The following is a 19,205-nucleotide window of genomic DNA, read 5'->3' on the forward strand; positions in this document are numbered from 1 at the left end:
TCCAAGAATTTCCCACCTTGCTCTTGGGGAGACTCAAACTCACAACCTCTTGGTTGGAAGCGGAAGTTGCTTACCATCAGAGCAACCCCTCTTGTCTAAATAGATGAAACAATTGTCCAAAACACAGTAAAAATAAGGATATAAGTTCGATGATATGATAATGCAATGGTGGATTATTAAACAGGAGCTATGTATCACATGAATGAAGTAAAATTACAAATATAGATTGTAGTCGATCGCTAAAATGATTTTCCCACTTTAGCCTTGAAACGAATCATCAACATTGTAGTTAGCGCGTACTGAAGGAGATCTGGGTATTCTACGCAATGTGTAAACAATACACACATTAATAGTGCCGTCTTTCAGCTATCACTGATCCATACGGAGTAGTATGTTATGTTGCTAATATGTCGTATTAGAAATAAAGGATGATGCAATACTGAACGCGCAGTTATTCAATTCGGTATCCTCCCAACACAGAACCAGACGACGGGGCAAAGCTAGAATCAAATGCTAATGAAATATAGCATATATGCCTCTAAGTTATAATCTGCCATCGACAGACACAGTGGATACCACAAACCACTGAATTGCGTGCGCAATCGCCCAAGCAGCCAAGCAATAATACCTGCCTCGAAATATAAATCCAAACGACAGTGGTTAAGCTAAAACCTATTGCCAACACAATACATTCTTTTAATCTGCTCTTCATACCTTAACATGTCCTAATTCCTACCTATCGCCCATAAGATTAGCCACCTTCGTTTTCCTTGCTAATGCAAACGAAAGGAATGCAAGGAAAATGTTCTCACTTCCCTGCTAGTTTCCTTCTTGGAACTCCCTAGTTTCACTCCCTTTCACACTCAAAAAACACGCCCTAATTCCACTCCTTTTCATCCACTACAAAATACAGCATCACGATGATGTTTTGCATATAAACAGTCATTCCTTGTGACAGGTAGACTGTGTCCAGTGTATACACATTTTTCTAGCTCTCTCCCACCAAACCCAAATCCTCTCCAAAGGACATACACAAGAAATGCATTCCCCAATACAGGAAAATCAATCAAATTTGAAAGATAAACATACTCACTTCTGCTCAAACTAAGCTCACAGGAACTGTTTTTAAGTTTGTACATCGCAAGTTTCATAATGTGAACAAAAAGGTGATATTAAGGTTTCATGTTGCCTTCGGGAACACGGGCACAGGTGGTGCATGCTCAGGAAAATAAAGAGTACAAGCATATGGAAACACCTGAATCCAGTACACGGTCTAATTTTGAAAAGAAGAAACAATCATATGCAAGTGTAATCATTTCTTCTCAGTGTTGCTCTCCAATTCCCTTCTTAGCTGCAGAGAGAAGTCATCGTTAACATCATCATCATCCCAATCATCTTCCCATTGCTGTGTTACTTCTTTGCCTTCCTCTTTGTCCTCCCATTCTGAACATTTTGTATTTATATGACGGTCATGACCAGATATTACAAATAAAACTCAGCAAGAGGATGAACAACAAAGTGGTCCTAGAATAATAGATTTTCTGACTAATACATTAAAGGGAAAAAGAGAATATAGGACCCTTCGTCTTTCAATGGAACAAAACAAAAGGATAAATAAGGATAAAGCTACTCCAGAATTGAGAAGCCGATACAAAAAGTTCAAATACCAAGGTTATCAGGGCTCAAGTGTGAGCATTAAATACTTTCCAACATATAAGACATGCTACGATGATTCACAAGGCATCTAAGAGCTTATTCAACATGGAAGGTATCTGGGTAACAAGGTTAATTACTTAACTTAAGCTACTCGAATCTCAAATAGTGACATGCAACAAGATTGAAGCATGCTAAACTTGGTGAGAAATATTATAGATAAAAGGGAAAGGACAAGATCAGAAGTTGTAACTGGTTTAGCTGCCAGCAGATGCTGCTCCATGCAGTGGTACACAAAAGTTCTATTGCAACCACTTTTGAATTTGTCAAGAGAACTAAAAAATTGTAAAGCTTCCTCAAAGATAGGCCATTCCGGGAAAAGTTGCCAAAGTTTAAGTGCAAGGCTTTGAGGAAAGCCGAGTAAAATTACTTGATTTATATTGAAAATAAGTCTCCCTTCCAGCTCCATTACCTCATTTGATTTTACATTAGCAAGCACAAGAATTCATCAATATATGCAAAAGAATGGCAGCAGTTGTGTTCTTAAGGAAGACAATGGTTCTTATAGAATACTGTGGGGCAAGAGAAGTTTATTTGCCTGCAGCAGTAGAAAAAAAGCTAATTTCCATAAGGAGTCAGTTCTTATGTGGATGGAAATGCTACAAAAAGGAAAATGCATTTGGTCAAATTTCATGTGGTGCTGAATGATTAAAAAGGAGGAAGTCTCGGTATAAGGAAGTTGAAAACAAAAGCCTACTCTTCAAGTGGCTATGGAGATACATGCTGGAAGGTAATGAAGTTTGGTAGAGCTTGATCAATTCTACATATGGTAGGAAGAAAGGGTGGAGACCTCCCTGTTTACACTTAAATGCAAGAGGGGGTGTTTGGAAATACATAAGTAGACTATGGGGGAGTTTTTAGAATATACAAAGTTGGAACTTGGAAGTTGGGAATGGTCAGAAAATTAAAATTTGGACAGATCTATGGATAGGGGATGAAAGCCTGACAATGAAGTTCCCCAATTTGTTCAACCATTCTATCAATAAGGCTGGATCCATAGTTGATTTCTACTCAGGTACAGGATGGCAAATAGTTTTTAGAAGAAATTTGGATAATTGGGAAGTTGGGGATTTCTGTCACCTGCTCCAACAAATTGAATCTGTTTCCATTGATCAGAGCAAGGTGGATACTATGTCGTGGAGTATCAGCAAGGATAAAACTTTTCAGTGAAAAGTTGTTATAGCATGATTGTAAAGAAGTCAAATCACAGAGATGCTAGTTGGTCTTGGAAGATGATTTGGAAAACCAAAGCTCCAGTTAAGTTAGCATGTTTTAAATGGATAGCTATTTGGGAGGCTTGTTTGAATCGGGATAACTTGCAGAAAAGAGGCTTCGGGTTGTGCAATAGATGTTACTTGTGTGAAGAGGAACAGGAATCAGTAAATCACCTTCTCCTCCATTGCAGAGTATCTAGGCAATGCTGGGATCTATGTTTCAGCATTTGTGGCATTTCTTGGGTGATGCCCTTAACAGTAAGGGGTCTTATAGAAGCTTGGCAATCTCAAAGAGTATCTAGAAGACTGAAACAGATATGGAGAACCCATTCCATTGTGCATTCTGTGGACCTTATGGCTTGAAAGGAACAAGGCTTGCTTGAAGGGCACATGAATCACATTATTAGAATTAAGCATACATGTCTTCATAATCAGTATCTTTGGTGTAATTGTAGTAATTTAGTAAATCAGAATCAGTATATTGACTTTCTGGAGATATTAGGAGGGAGAGGATAGTATGCGATTGTTGTTATCTGGGCTGCCTGTTGTACTATTGTGTACCATCTTGGTACATTTTCAATAAATTTTTACCTTATAAAAAAAGGTTTATTTGGTAAATGTATATGAATATCAGCTGTAAGCTTTCCTGCTTGCTAGTTAGGAGAGTAAATAAGTAGTGGAGGCATCTACACAGGTAGGATAAGCCGTAACAGAGTAAAGTGTCACTGTTTGGTTGTTTGGTCTTGTATGCAGCTCTAAATGAGCCACAAGAAAATTTGATATATCAGCAGCCTTAGACACCTCAACTTTGCTAGTGAGTAGATAGGCACCTCAACTTGACAGGAATGTATCTCGTGGAAGGTGTCCACAAGCGGGTAACACAAGCGCAAATCGATGTGTCAAAAAAAACAATTAAAATGACACACGTCAAAAAGCAAAAGAAAGAAAGAAAGACAAGTTGAAAAACAAAGGAAGAAGTTATCTTATTGCTCATGCACACCATCTCTTTCCATCACCATTCTTAAACCTGAAACCAAGTCTTCTTCACCTACACATTTTGGAACCCTTCTAGACCTTATTCTTCCTCAAACTAGATCTTGAGCCTCGTGTTCTACCATTTTTCCGCTCTCTCTATTTACAGTGACAAGCATGGATTGAAAGGAGGAGAATTGAAAATATGAATGATTAGGTCGAAGATATCACTCAATATCAGACGCTATAAACAAGTGAAAAATTCAGTACTCCAAATTCAAAGTCAACTCCAAATTCAAAGTCAACTCCAATTTCAGATCTGGTTGCAACAAATTGATCCAAAAATAAAAACTTTATGTCAATAGTCATAGCTTCTGATACAGAATGAATAAAACAGAATTTGGGAGCAAAATATCCGGAATATAATATTAAGCAGATTCTTAGGAAATATTATGGCGAAGGAAGAGATTTTTTGTGGTGAAAGAAATGGGTCTCAATTTTGTGACAATGATTTTGGAATTCTCTGAGGCGTGAAAGAAATGATTAGTCCAATTTGGGTTAGGATTAGTCGCTTGGACAAAGTGTGCATCTATCAAAAGAAGAGAGAAAAGTGCTAATTCAGTTTGATAAACAGAACCATGTTCAAAGCTAGATGGTCAGTTAGTACTGCTACAAGGGTCCTTACTATTACTGTTCGTTAGTGGTGGAAGCTAGGAGTTGGGGAATGGGGATGAGGGTGGTGTTGGGTGTTGAATTGGTGCTAACATAATGTAAAAAGTATATCTACGCACTCATTTGTAAATGTGTAACACGCGATATGCCATGTCAGTGTGCTGTATTCACAGGACGCATTACTGCCAACTTGAGGTGTATAACATGGTCACAAGCAAAGTTGAAATGTCTAACAGTCTAAGTGACATTTCGTGCCAAGTTTGAGGGGCTATCTATGTTTTGGCCTAAAATCAACTAGAGCACATAGAAAAATACGCACACTTCACCCAATCCTTCCTGTTCAGAAGGAAACATTTTAAGTGTTCAATTTCTAATAAACATGATATAATTCACTAGGGCTGGAGAGATTTTGGATTTCATCTTGATGAATATCTTATCCATATATTTTTTTCTTCAGAAAACAGTATCCTATCAATATTGTTAAAAGAAAGCACTAAACAACGAATGTTAAAATAAATGTGGCTTGATTGGAGACGGTATTTGATGGTTTAAAGATAAAGTATCACTTTTTTATCAACAAAGTACACTACACATTTTTGTGGTATTGCAATTGAAAATGAACCACATGGAGCTCGAAAGCAACAGCGACAACGTATCCTATGGAGCAGATAGCAAGGGATATTCTACCTTATCGACAACTCAAATCACAAGTGCAAGTAAATAGGAAATCAATGACCAGGAGCATCAGCTTTTTTAATCAGGTAAAAGTAAGAGCATCATATATTACAACATCAGATCATAAGTACAATTTAATTTAAATAGTAAACGAGGAACTTCCTTTATTTAATTTTATTTTTCTATCTTAGCTAGAATCTTAGGAGAACAGAATCATGACGCAAAACATCATTCGGAAAACACGACACTCAAATATAGAGATAAAGAAAATAGTAGAAGAACATATGATGCTTTAACTCACCTTGATCAATTTCAAACTCTTCAAATTCGTCGTCGTCTTCGAAAAGATCCATCTTCACGTCTTCAGCCGCTGGCTTAGGTTGTTCAGTCGCCATTACCAGTTCCTACAAAAAAAAAAAACGATAAACTATAAACGAAAATATGGAAGGTACAAACCCTAGCTTTGTTCAATGAAGAACAGGGAGTCATACACAAATTCTAACTGGAAACTGAAAATTAAAGGGACAAGAAATCAAATTTACAGAGATATGGAGAAATATGGGGAACTATACTTTTGCTTGTTGCGCGGTTTTGATTGGAATCTAGATTTCCTGTAGCGGAAGGGAACTTGGAAACTTTATAAAAGCATCTGCAAGGTTTTCCCTGGGACTGAGAGGCGAAACCTTAAACGACGTCGTTAACTATAGTGATTGTTTCGGGAGACTCCTTTACTTCTTTACACTTTATTCCTCCTATTTTTGTTCATATGCATTTTGCCCCCTCCTTCACAACAAACTTTTGCTTTTAGTTTATTTGTTGCAATTTATTCCATTTAGGGAAAAATTATTAGTGATATCGTAGATTTAAACATTGTCCATTGAGAACCAAAATTCTGATTTGGCGAGTAAATTGATCTAAAATATTCAATCCAAATATGAAAAAAGTTGAAATAATATTTTTAAATCAATTGGTCCAAAGACAAGTTTGAGGATGTTTTATGTTTTTTCCTGTATTTTTCCATTTTAATATTTTGCACAAACATTTTGGTCATTGTAACTGTGGCGAAGTTACACTTGAACATCCACATATTTTGGATTGAAGATGTTAAGCTCTCGTCTGGCCATAAATTTTGAATATTATTTTTTTAAAATAAAAATGAATATATTATTTATTAATGAAATATGATCAAATTTTTATAATTTTTAATTTTATTTTAAGTTCCCAAAACTGCTTAGGGCAGTTTTTGCGTGAAATTTTTTCTTCTACTCACAAAACTTCAACCTTTTTTTTCAAATAAATTACATGTCCAAACGCAACTCCAACTTCTAAAAATTATTTTTCAACAAAACTTCAAAAAAAAAAATATCAAGTTTCCACCAAATCTATTTCCAAACACTAGCTAAAAATAAAACTATAAAGACCTAACATCATATGGAATAAAGTTGTCTCAAGGCACTCAAAACACTCATAAAGAATGCAAAGATATATGTGAAATTGACCGAAGTTCTCAACTACAAACAATCTTAATTATACCTGTTTAATGGGCCGAGCTGACCTGTTTTCGGATCAGACTGGTCCGGACCGATTGTAACCTCAACCGGCTCGGATCGGTTGTTAGGGAGCCCGGTGGGCTGGGTTAGGGGTTAGTCCGTATAAAAAAAATCGGTTAACCGGACCGGTTAAACCCGGTCAATGAAAAACACTATTGAACCGGTTAACCGGCTCGGCCCGAACCAATTCAACGGCTATTTTCTGAATTTTTTTTTAAAGGGATATGACTGTTGGCAACGGTCAGCTTCAAATTTGGCCGTCGCCCAACGGGTTGATTGCAAGAATAGCTCTTTTTTGGGCAATTTTTTTTTTAAAATAACACTTTAGTAATTACTAATTTAGCCCTTTGAAAAACTATAAATACACACCCATCTTTTTCATTTCTTCACTCATCTCTAATTTCTCAAGCTCAAATTCTCAATTCAAGTTAAATCATGCCTCGTACTTCTAGAGTGCGGTCATATGTTTGGGAACACTTTGAGGTGGTAGAAGAAAATGAAGAAGTTCACAAAGTAAAGTGCAAGAACTGTGGTCTAGTCTTAAATCTTCGTCTGAAGTGGGTGGGCACAGGGTGTATAAGGAGGCATATGAAGAGTTGTTATGAGCGTCCTCCAGAAATTCGTATTTAAGTTGATTTGAGATAATTTGTGTTATTTTAAAATTATTAGACGTATTTATGCTTAATGTTTTAGTTTGTTAGATTAATTTGAAGTATTATTATGCAATGAAAATTTAGTTTTACTCTTTTTTCATTAATTTAGTTGTTGTTAAATGTAAACTTTATTTTTAAGTTTGAAATAAAATAAAAAAAGAATTTACAAATTATAAGTGCAATTTTTTTCCATCTTCATTATAGTCTATTATCTTAAATTCTTAATGAAATATTCAAAATATCAAATATAAGGATTTTAAAGCCTTTGCATCCTTTTATTCAAATATTCTTTTTATAAGATTGTTTTTTGTTTTATATTTTTACTCTATATTAATATAAATTATGATAGTTATACAAAATACAAAAAAAAAATAACATTAACCTGGCCCGGGCCCTTGGACCCGTAACCGTTCCAGTTCATTTTTTACCCGGATAGACCCGGACCCATTAAGCCCAATTTGAAAAAACCGGTAATCGGCCCGGATTGGAAACCGGTCGATCGCCTTTTCTCTTAATGCGGACCAGCCCGGCTCACCCGTTAAACACCTTTGATCTTAATTGATTTCAGAAGACAAAAAAACTCAACTCTAAAAGTAAAAGGAAGACTAGAGCCAAATGATTTATTGAAGGGAAAATATATAGACGACCCCTTAAACTTGGCTCCAGTTTTCATTTTGACACATTAAGTTAGCGTTTTTCCTATTGAACACTTTAACTCTATTTTGCTCTATACCATTTAAACACAATGCATGACCGGCCAAAGGAGCGCTATGTCCCCACATGATAAGCACGTGAATGTTATTAATATTTGCTTAGGTGGATATTCTAACGGTAAAAAAAATCACCTATTAGGCCCATTTTAAAACACCTGACTTTTCCATTATTTCTCTCAAAAACCCCTAATTCCTCTTCCTTCTTCTTCCCCTTTTAAAGTCGTCATTTTTTCCTTCAACTGAATCTTAGGTTCCCAAGCTTGAATCTTTATATGATCTTCCCTATCTTTCTCGTTTATCAGTTCCATGCCACAAAAATCAACTTCTCGCAATGGAATGGATATTTTTTACTGTGAATTTAATGTGTCACTGACTATATCATGGTCACCTGCAAACCCAGATCGTCAATTTTATGGTTGTAAATTGATAAGTCGATTGTATTGCTTTTCTTAGACCCTTGAATTTCTTAAAAAAGAAATCTGTTTTTAATTTTTTTTTGCCATATTTCTTTTTTAATTTTGTAGGGTCAAGGTAGCTGCAAATATTTCAGATGGCATGATGATGAAATGCCCGACCAAGCTAAGAGGGTTATACAGGGTCTGTTGAAAAGAGTCGAAAGAACTGAGAAAATAGTTGTGCATAAGTGGTTATTTGTTGTTGTGGTGGTGTTGTTTCTATGAATTTGCCTTTGCTGATATTAGTGGTTAGAAGAATAATGTAGTATTTTTATGATATGTTGGTGATAATGGTGCTGTAGTTGTTTCCATTAGTTCAAGAACAATTTAGTATGTTGGAAGTGAGTACTAGGAATTCGGCTTTTTGTTAATGTATACTATCTTGTTATGAATGAAATGATAATGGCCAATTTTTTATGCAAATTTAAGTTCAGCTACACTTCCATATTGTGTTATGAATTAAATGCAAATTCATATTCATGAACTAAAAATATTACTGCCCAAACATCGAAGCTCAAAAATAGAGTATTGTTTTGGTCTACAAATTACAAAAACAGAGCATTGTTTTCCCAAACAAATAACTGCCCAAACTAGTAAACTCTATTAGAGCATAATGTATTAAATAGAGCATAACTGCCCAAATAAAAAACTGGCAGTGACATTTTAGATAACATAAACAAAAGCTGGTCTGCTTTACAGTGTAGATGCAACTGAACTTGTTTGACTTGAAAGGCTTTTTTTCCTTGTTGCACTCATCTGCTGAAGCTATGACCTTGTCACTACTTCTTCCTTTAAACTTTAATCTGGGGGGCTTAAATCCAATGTCTATATTAGTTGCAAATGTATCCTTGAATGTCCGAGCTGATATCACTCTCTCAAATAATATACCAGGCTGTAAAATATAATTAATTAGTAAAAACAGAACAATTCCAGCCCACAAAACTGCATTACAATAAACTATACACTCTTACATTTAGGATAGTAGTTCCAGTCATAGTGTCAGTGAAAATCTCAAAACTAGTATGCCTTGGCCTTTTATGTCCAATGGTTGTTGCATTAGTCGAGCCTCCTCCTAATGTAGTTCCTCTTCCTTTTCCCTTGCCTAGTCCAGAGCCTCCTGTAGATTGAAATGTTGAAGGTTGTGTGGTAGTAGAGCTTCCTGCAGCAGATGTGAATACACCCCTACCAATACCAAGTGTAGTTCCTCTTCCTTTTCCCTTGCCTAGTAGGGATCCTTTCTCTTCCTCTTCCCCTACCAAGCCCAGTTGATTGATTGTTGCTTTGTCTTTTGACAACGCTTGTATCCTCACATATAGATGATGGATTGCTTTGTTGAGATGGTATTTCCTGAGATGATCTTGGTGGAGGTGGTGGCATATTTTGACTTTATTGAGTAACACTTCTTGGAACATGATGACAGAAGTAAAAGAAAAAAATATCAGAATTGCAAAAAAAGGATGTAAAAGACAGAAGTACAAATATCAAAACTTACCATATTGCTGCATCCATATTTGTTGTGGCTTGTTTGTTGCAGTTTGAACATGTCAGATTTACCCCTTTCTTTGATAGTTTACCATGCCTTTTCCTTGGTTCATCCTTGGTTTTTCTCCTACATCTCTTTGGTCTACCTGGCATAGGTTTAGGTTCTAGAGGCTCTATATATGGATTTGTTGAATCTGGCCACATCTTCATATTGGGAATTGGTTGAATGAAATGCCGATAAGCTTTAAGGAAAGTTTCCTTCCTATACTAGTGATTAACATAATCATCTGGGTCCATTTCTCTATCATAGAATGCACATACTTCATGTTGACATGGAATGCCCCTCAACATCTATGATCTACAGGTACATGTCATGGTCCTAAAATTAACAGTGAATTTATACACACCTTCATCAACTTCAAATCTATGTTCTGCATTCCATATAACCTTACACCTCCTAGAGAGGGCTTTGTTCTCTTCTAGTATCATCCTAGCCATTGGTGCAATGTCAGTAACCCAAGTCTCAGCAAACTTCCTCATTTCAATAGTCCTATTCATGATTTTGTGTCTAATTTCTTCCAACATAGTTATAACAGACTTGTGCCTAGGACCTACTATCCAAGAACTGAATGTTTCACGCATGTTATTCTCAATGACATCAACACTTTGAATCTTCTCTAAAGTATGCCCTACACCAATACTCTTTATCATACTTCAATAAGTCTTCATATATCTTATAACCAAGCTTATTCATTGCTTCCAGTTCTTCTTTGAATTTCACTTCATAAGATGCTTTTGCACATCTCCAAAATTATTTTTTCCTTTCTTCACCTCTCCAGTTTTTGGACCAGTTAGACCAAATGTGTCTAGCACATATTCTGTGTTCTGCTATTGGTAGTAATTCCCTTACAGTTGGTACTAGTCCCTACAGAAATAGTAATAACGGTTAGTAGACAATATATATAAAATAGGAAAAAGAAAAATTAAAAGTTGATTGTAACTTTACACTTGGCTCCTTTACACTTAACTCTAACCCTATTTTTTTCATTAGGCCTAATTGTTAGTTGCACTTTGTTCTCTACAGCATATGAGGCTACTATTTTTCTAAACTCTACAACATTTTCAAATGCCATACCAAGCTCAAAAATAGCAAGGTAACAGTCAGGGTCAAACCTTACCTTTTTACTTCTCCTTCTAGGAGGTAAGTCAATACCCTTTTCAGCTAAAACATCTAAGTCATCTGTGTTATTATCACTTCCAATATCAGAACTGGTGTAATAGTCTTCATCCCCTCCTAATTTTCCAGCAAACCTGTCCTCCTTAGATGGCCTGTCAATATCCTCAAAGCTTTTATCTATTCCAGCTTCTCCCAGAATAATCTCTTCAGTTAGAGTAGGTTTCTTTCTCTGTTTATTTGTTTTTTCTTGTTTTTTCTTTCATGCCTTAATGAAGTGAGCTCTTCATTCACATTACTATCATCTTCATCAATAATGTTATCTAATTCAGACTCACTACTTGACAGATCTGATGTCAAACCAGCATCTATGTTTGTTGTTTCTTTAGCCCCTTGTAAATTCTCACCTGCAACCCCAACATCAGCTAGATTTCCTCAGCCATAAATGCGTTATCTACAACACTTTCTTGGACATTTATATCCTATGGAACAGTAGATGTTGCCCTAGCCTCTTTATTTTAATATATTTTCACTTGGTTCAACAACTTATGGCCCACTTAAAAGTCCACATGGGACAGTCTCATCAACCAACAAAGGCTCATTAACTACATGCTTAATAAACAAATCTAAATGATCAAGATGATTAAGATGACAAACTATTTTATACTGTTCATTATTTTCAATCAAGACAAAGTCGAGATTTCGGATTAATTAAATAGACACCCTCTACCTCAGCATACCCCATATCCTTTGTGTAGGACAGAAGACCAAAAAGAGAAAAGTGGTCCTTGTCTATTATGTGACCATCCTCACCCATTTCTCCTACATATCTTGGGTCAGGATCCTTAACAATAAGTTCACCATGGTGAAAATCGACAAGAAAATATTCATTTGCAAACATGTATAGATTTACCACTGTACTGAAAAACCAAAAGGCAAAATAGAGGATGTCAGTAAATTCCCCCACCCAAAATTATAAAAAAATCCTAATTTTCACAAACTCCAACAAACTAAATTACAACAACGAAGAACAACTATATTTTCAGTAAATAAAAGCTTACCACAAAGGAAAACTTCGATTGAAATAGCATAAACCACGAAACTTCAGTCACGACCAGCTCCAGTTATGACCAACTCCACTCACCACCACGGTCGAAAGAAGCAAATGATTACCCGTATTAATAATATAATTGACCAAGTTGTTGACGGGCATTTGAATCTAACTCAAAATCGACTAAGATTCCACCGAGAATCGGTCTCAATGTAGTTCATTAGGGTTTATTAGGCTAAAGAAAGGGGATTTTGGGTGGAAGATCGATTATTTGAGGCAAGGTAAAATGTGGGTAAGGTAAAAAAGGGATTTTTTGTCCGACCTGAATAAATAAACACGTGTCAGACTATTATTGGTATGTTATTCCATATGGGAAGCGTTTAAAAACACGCACTTAAGTTTTTACATCTTGGTCATACGTTGTATTTAAATGATATAGTCCAAAATAGAGTTAAAGTGTTCAATAGAAAAAACACTAAGTTAAGGTTTCAAAATGAAAACTAGAGCCAAGTTTAAGAGGACGTACACCTATTTGGCCTTTATTGAACCACTGATTGGTTATTGCCTTACTGGGCACATAATAGTTGGATTCAAATCTATCCACAATCTAGCCTATAATTTTCGAGTCTTCTAAAAGCATTAAAAGTTGACGTGAATATTAATACTATCATTTATTGGATATTTTTCCTACCCTATAATTTATTGCAAACACTGTCATATATCTGTAGGAATATATATACCACAGCGGAAGCAATAACAGAATCTTATTCACGTGTAATCTAAACAACTAGCCCGTATGAAGATTTTAGGATTACCTCTTGAAGCATAAACACAACAAATCTATGTCGTTCTCCAGTTCCTCAGTTGAAAACACACCAGCAGATTTCCACAATCTTCTACTGTGTTACCCAAACAATAACCGAAAATAGAGAATTTTGGGTGGGCAAAATTCTAGTAGAAACCACAGTCAGAATCGTGTCCAAAACGTCCAACCCTTATATCCATATATATAGCTGCATTTTAGGTCAAAACCGTTTTCAAAACCTGTTAGGTTTTCTTCTCCCACTAAGGGACGGTTTCCACGTTTTCTTTCCCACTAAGTAACAGTTCCCACTATTTTTATTATTTAGGAACAGTAGGGACCACAGAATTTAATTAACAAGGCTTCCTATTATGATATTAATTTCGAAATTCTGAAATTAATTTCCATCATAATAAATTACGAATTATTCCACTAAAAATTTGTAATTGCACTCCTTAGTTCAATTTCGAAATTCTTCCATAAAACCTTATTTAACTCCCCATGTTAAGATTCAAATACTAATCAATCAAATTAAATTACTGACTATTTAATTTACTGATTACTTCCTTTAGACTTACACTTAACTTATTTCATGTGTCGGATACAAAATCCACCGGCCGGGTTTACACATGAAAACTTATAAGCTTTCATAAAGGAGTATCATCAATCTCAAAATCGAGACATGGATTCCATCAACTAATTATTACTTCGCCAATGTATATCATTGTTATCCAATTTACCAGGCTTATTGACTCGCGAAAGAATCTCGCCTTTTAATAAATCAAAACAACAAGTGACATACACAGCTAATAATAATTATATCAGGATTAAGAGTATAAGTACATTAAATGGACTAGAGAAATTATTTTATAAAGTCAGTATAAAATACTCATCTCTACTTGATCCGTTCAATACATACAAAATGTACTAGCACAAGAAGTTGGAATTAAACCATTCCCATAATCAAGATAAATTATATTTAATCTTGTGCTACAATCATTCCGATGATTTGTCCAATTCCATCATTAGATTGTGAACATTAACTTTTATGTCTTACAAGAACCGATGATTTAATCTTCCGTGTATAAGCTAAACTCTATACACTAAATCATCTACTATGTAAGCAATGGACGCACAAACCAACACATGATCTATTTAAAATGAAACTTTATTGAATTTAAACAAGTAAATAAATAATTGTTCATAAAGAATACTATAACAATACGCATGGCTTATAGTATATTCTAACAATCTCCCACTTAGACTAATAACCATGCGTCTACAATTTTGACACCCATTCCTTCTACATGCTTATCAAAAGTCTTCTGTGGTAAGCTCTTAGTAAACGGATCTGCCAAGTTGTTCTCTGACGCAATCTTGGTGACCACTACATCCCCTCTCTGCACTATATCACGAATTAAATGATATTTACGCTCAATGTGCTTTGCCCTCTTATGGCTTCGTGGCTCCTTTGAATTTGCAACCGCACCACTATTATCACAGTAAAGCGTAATTGGCGCTTGAATCGAAGGAACCACACCCAACTCTCTCAGGAAGTTACCGAGCCAAACTGCCTCTTTGGCTGCCTCAGAGGCTGCCACATATTCGGCTTCCATGGTGGAATCAGCAACACAAGTTTGCTTGATACTCCTCCAACTTATGGCTCCACCTCCAAGAGTAAACACATTACCTGAGGTAGACTTTCTAGAATCTCTGTCTGATTGGAAATCTGAATCAGTATACCCAATAGGTACCAGGTCATCCGAATGGTAGATCAACATGTAATCCCTAGTCCTTTTCAGGTACTTGATTATATGTTTAACCGCCGTCCAATGCTCTTTCCCAGGATTAGACTGAAATCTGCTAACAACGTCAATGGCAAAGCAGATACCAGGCCTAGTGCATAACATATCATACATGAGGCTCCCCACAGCTGATGCATAAGGGACCGCCTTCATCTTTTCTATCTCTTCATCAGTCTTAGGAGACTGATCTTTAGATAGAGAAATTCCATGTCTGAAAGGAAGGAATCCTTTCTTGGAATCATGCATGCTAAACCTGGAGAGTATTGTATCAATATAAAGACCTTGGGACAAGCCTAATATCCTTTTCTTGCGATCTCGCAAGAGTTTGATCCCAAGGATATGAGCCGCTTCTCCCAAATCTTTCATATCAAAATGTGTGGACAACCACTGCTTAACTGAATTCAACATGCCCACATTATTTCCTATGAGCAGTATGTCATCTACATATAAGATCAAAAATGCCACTTTGTCCCCATCCCACTTTTTGTATACACAAGATTCGTTAAGACACTGATCAAAACCAAAAGTTTTAATCGCCTTATCAAAACAAGTGTTCCATGCCCTAGATGCCTGTTTTAGTCCATAAATGGACCTTTTAAGCTTACACAACATGTGCTCTTTGCCACTTTCCATAAAACCGTCTGGTTGCATCATATAGATGCACTCATCAAGACTTCCATTAAGGAAAGCTGTCTTGACATCCATTTGCCAAATCTCATAATCATAATGAGCAGCAATGGATAAGAGAATCCTTATAGACTTAAGCATGGCTACCGGCGAGAAGGTTTCCTCATAGTCAATCCCTTCTTTCTGAGTAAACCCTTTCGCTACAAGCCTTGCTTTAAAAGTTTGTACTTTTCCGTCTACACCTCTCTTTTTCTTATAGATCCATTTGCATCCAATGGGTTTAACCCCATCAGTTGGTTCTACAAGATCCCAAACCTGATTAGAGTACATAGACTCCATCTCTGATTTCATAGCAGCAGCCCACTTATCGGCATCCTTATCATGTAGTGCTTGGTCGTAATTGACAGGTTCGGAGGTAGGCTCCTCAGGGATCCTATCATATGATTCTCCCAAGAGCGTATAACGAACTGGCTGTCTTATTTCTCTCCCACTACGACTACGCACTACATCAGTTGCAACTACATCACTTTGATTTTGTGGTTGAACCACAATATCATCAGGAACTTGAGTCTCCATGCTATCCACAATGATATCAACGACTTCTTCATGTTGTGCAGTCTGCTCAACATGACTCCCACTACTTTGTGGTAGTATGACTACGGGCACTTGTTCTTGTGGGACATTAAGTCTATTGACATTTCTCCCACTACTAAAGTGTAATGGTATGTCAAAATCGACTTTCGGGGTTTGGATATGGTTGTTTTGATTTTCAGATGACTGAGTTTCCATTCCTTTGTTAAGTTCCTGTAAAATGAGTTTACTTCTAGGAACATGGTTCATCAGATAGTCCTCTTCTAAAAACTTGGCATTTGTGCTAACAATTACCTTTTTCTCTTTAGGACAATAGAATAAACCACCTTTCGTCCCTTTTGGATAACCTATAAACACGCATACATCCGTTCTTGCCTCCAATTTATCCGTTTTCCCCTTTAGCACATGTGCCGGACAACCCCAAACTCGAATATGCCGCAGACTAGGCTTGCGCCCAGTCCACAATTCTGTAGGGGTCAAGGGTACTGACTTTGAAGGAACTAAGTTCAGAACATAATTCGCCGTTTCTAAGGCATGTCCCCAAAAAGACGAAGGCAAATCGGAATAACTCATCATTGATCTAACTATTTCCATAAGAGCCTTATTTCTTCTTTCAACTACACCATTTTGTTGTGGAGTGCTAGGTGCAGATAATTGAGATGTAATTCTACATTCTGATAAATAACCAATGAAGTCCGTAGAGAGGTACTCCCCACCACGATCAGATCGTAGTGTCTTGATATGTTTATTATGTCGCTTTTCAGTCTCAGTCTTGAATTCTTTGAACTTTTCAAAACATTCAGACTTTCGACGCAACAAATAAATATATCCATATTTTGAGTAATCATCTGTGAAAGTCACAAAATACTCAAAACCACCTCTTGTTTGGACATTCATTGGACCAAACAAATCAGAATGAATTAACTCTAATTTATCACTTGCCCGATTTCCTTTTGAGGGGAAATTTCGTTTTGTCATTTTTCCTTCTAAACAAGATTCACAAGTTGGTAGTGCCTCCACTTTCAATGAACTTAAAGGTCCATCCTTGACCAACCTGGAAATTCTGTTTAGATTTATATGACCCAAACGCAAGTGCCATAAATATGTTTCACTCAATTCAGAAGAACGTTTTCTCTTACTTGGTAAATCAACATTATTCAGTTCTTTAGGTGGTAACGGTTTAGGAATAGAGTCAACAACAAAAAGACCATTAATCAATGTAGCCGAAGAGAGATAACGCTTATTATGAGTAATAACACATTTATCAACGTCATGACAATTAAAATCATAACCATCTCTCATAGCGCTAGAAACCGAAATTAAATTCCTTCTAATGGAAGGTACATATAATGTGTCTTTTAAAGCTAAAACTCTACCACTACCAAACGAAATACTAATATTTCCTAATGCTAAAGCTGGGGCTGCTGAACATTGATTTCTCCTCTACTTAGCCGTCGCGTTACCTGAAACCCCTGCAAATAAGTGCAGATATGATTAGTGGCTCCCGAATTTACACACCATGACATGGTAGAAACAGTCGCTAAAAATGTTTCAACGACAAGTAGATGTAAATCACCTGGTTTATTTTTCAGCTTGGCCAGATAAGTTGGACACTGCTTCTTATGATGCCCGGGCTTCTTGCAGTGATAACTCTTGCCCTTAGCCTTTTTCACACCAGCAGTCGCGCCACCAACAGAGGGTTTTTGAGCTTTTTTCTTTTTCTGCCCGCCTCTCGGCTTAGAAGAAGAACCTGCCTCAAAATTCAATGCCATGAGAGGAGCTTGGGACTTGATAATAGTCTCTGCCGACTGCAGCTCATTCAACAATTTCGCAAGGGACAAATCCATTTTGTTCATGTTATAATTCAGGCGAAATTGCTGAAAACTGTCAGGCAAAGTCTGCAGGATCATTTCAACCTGCGTGTCCTTATCAATGTTAGCTCCAAGGACCTCCAGTTCATTCAGAAGACTCATCATCTTCAGAACATGGTCCCTGACCGATGAACCTTCAACCATTTTGGTATTCAGAAGGGCTTTCATGGCAGTCTGCTTAGCCGCACGATTCTGATCTCCGAACATTTCTTTGAGATTTTCCAGAATGTCATAAGCAGACTCCATCGACTGATGCTGATGTTGCAGAACATTCGACATGGATGCCAAAATGTAACACCGCGCCATCTCATCAGCCTTAATCCATTTCTGGTAAGCCTTCTGTTCATCATCTGTGGCATCATCTCCAGGTTTTTCTGGACACACCTCATCGATCACAAATTTGTACTCTTCAGCAATTAGAACAATATCCAAATTTCGTTTCCAATCAACATAATTTGGACCCTCAAGTTTGTTTTGGGTAAGAATGGCAGTAAGGGGATTAAAAGCAGTCATTGTTAATCTGGGAGACATTAAATATTTAAATAGATCAAATCAGTTTGTATTATGAACATTAAAATTCAAAACACATTATATATATACAATCTATGCACCTTGAACAACAAATTTCGATGGGAAAGAAGCTATTCTTGCAATATACATATATAATGACAGATTTTCACTCCATAGACTTAAACAAGTCATACTCAGATGGAGAGTAAACTGTTAATTTAAGCCAAGTGAATATCAACATTCAACATATATTAGTCTCATTGAACCAACATGCATACTCAGATAGAGAGTAAATACAAATAATCAATGACTAGTATAACATAGTGATTATTCATAATATTTTTATCCGATATGGAAGAAGACCTACGTCAACGTGTAAAATATCACTAATTTTTTAAGCCCGGGGACCAAGGGAATTGATCCCCACAATTAATGGAATTAAAAACAACTAAAAAAAATTTCAGAATTTTAGAAAAACAGCAAAAACACCATCTAAACGACCCCGAAAGCCCAAAAAACGACTTCAGTCATAATAGAATCCATGAGTATTGCTCACTGGGCCGTTTCGCATGGATCTGCCAAGTTTCAGGTCAATCGGAGTCCGTCACCTTTTTTACCTCCGATTTTCTGCCCTAATTCGGCAAAACTTGTTTTTCCGTTTTACATGATAAAATT

General features: G+C 36.4%; 2 protein-coding genes and 1 long non-coding RNA gene across 5 annotated transcripts; 1 reads left to right on the top strand and 2 right to left on the bottom strand.

Annotated features, from left to right (window-relative positions):
- Positions 1-1,071: 1,071 nt before the first annotated feature.
- On the bottom strand, positions 1,072-5,963 carry LOC104226646 (protein DELETION OF SUV3 SUPPRESSOR 1(I)-like). Its single transcript, XM_009778677.2, has 3 exons — positions 5,819-5,963; positions 5,548-5,650; positions 1,072-1,443 (listed from the first exon to the last, which is right to left on the bottom strand). The coding sequence occupies exons 2-3, from the start codon at positions 5,639-5,641 to the stop codon at positions 1,313-1,315; spliced, it is 225 nt and encodes a 74-aa protein (XP_009776979.1). The 5' UTR covers positions 5,642-5,650; positions 5,819-5,963; the 3' UTR covers positions 1,072-1,312.
- A 2,365-nt stretch (positions 5,964-8,328) lies between these two features.
- LOC104226647 (uncharacterized) lies at positions 8,329-9,040 on the top strand. The gene is made up of 2 exons (XR_710886.2): positions 8,329-8,577; positions 8,687-9,040. It is a non-coding gene; the product is annotated as an uncharacterized lncRNA (long non-coding RNA).
- A 53-nt stretch (positions 9,041-9,093) lies between these two features.
- Positions 9,094-12,662, bottom strand: LOC104226648 (uncharacterized). 3 transcript variants are annotated; one of them, XM_070171523.1, is made up of 5 exons: positions 12,335-12,658; positions 11,278-12,193; positions 10,110-11,024; positions 9,589-10,019; positions 9,094-9,509 (listed from the first exon to the last, which is right to left on the bottom strand). In XM_070171523.1, exons 3-5 carry the CDS (start codon positions 10,120-10,122, stop codon positions 9,156-9,158), a joined length of 798 nt encoding a protein of 265 aa, XP_070027624.1. In that variant the 5' UTR covers positions 10,123-11,024; positions 11,278-12,193; positions 12,335-12,658; the 3' UTR covers positions 9,094-9,155. The 3 variants fall into 3 exon arrangements, with proteins under 3 accessions (XP_070027624.1, XP_009776982.1, XP_009776981.1); XM_009778680.2 differs by lacking the exon at positions 11,278-12,193 and having other exon boundaries at positions 9,589-10,016; positions 12,335-12,662; XM_009778679.2 differs by lacking the exon at positions 11,278-12,193.
- Between the last annotated feature and the right edge of the window lie 6,543 nt (positions 12,663-19,205).

This window comes from Nicotiana sylvestris, chromosome 3 (genome assembly GCF_000393655.2).
Source record: "Nicotiana sylvestris chromosome 3, ASM39365v2, whole genome shotgun sequence".
NCBI classification, from domain to species: domain Eukaryota; kingdom Viridiplantae; phylum Streptophyta; class Magnoliopsida; order Solanales; family Solanaceae; genus Nicotiana; species Nicotiana sylvestris.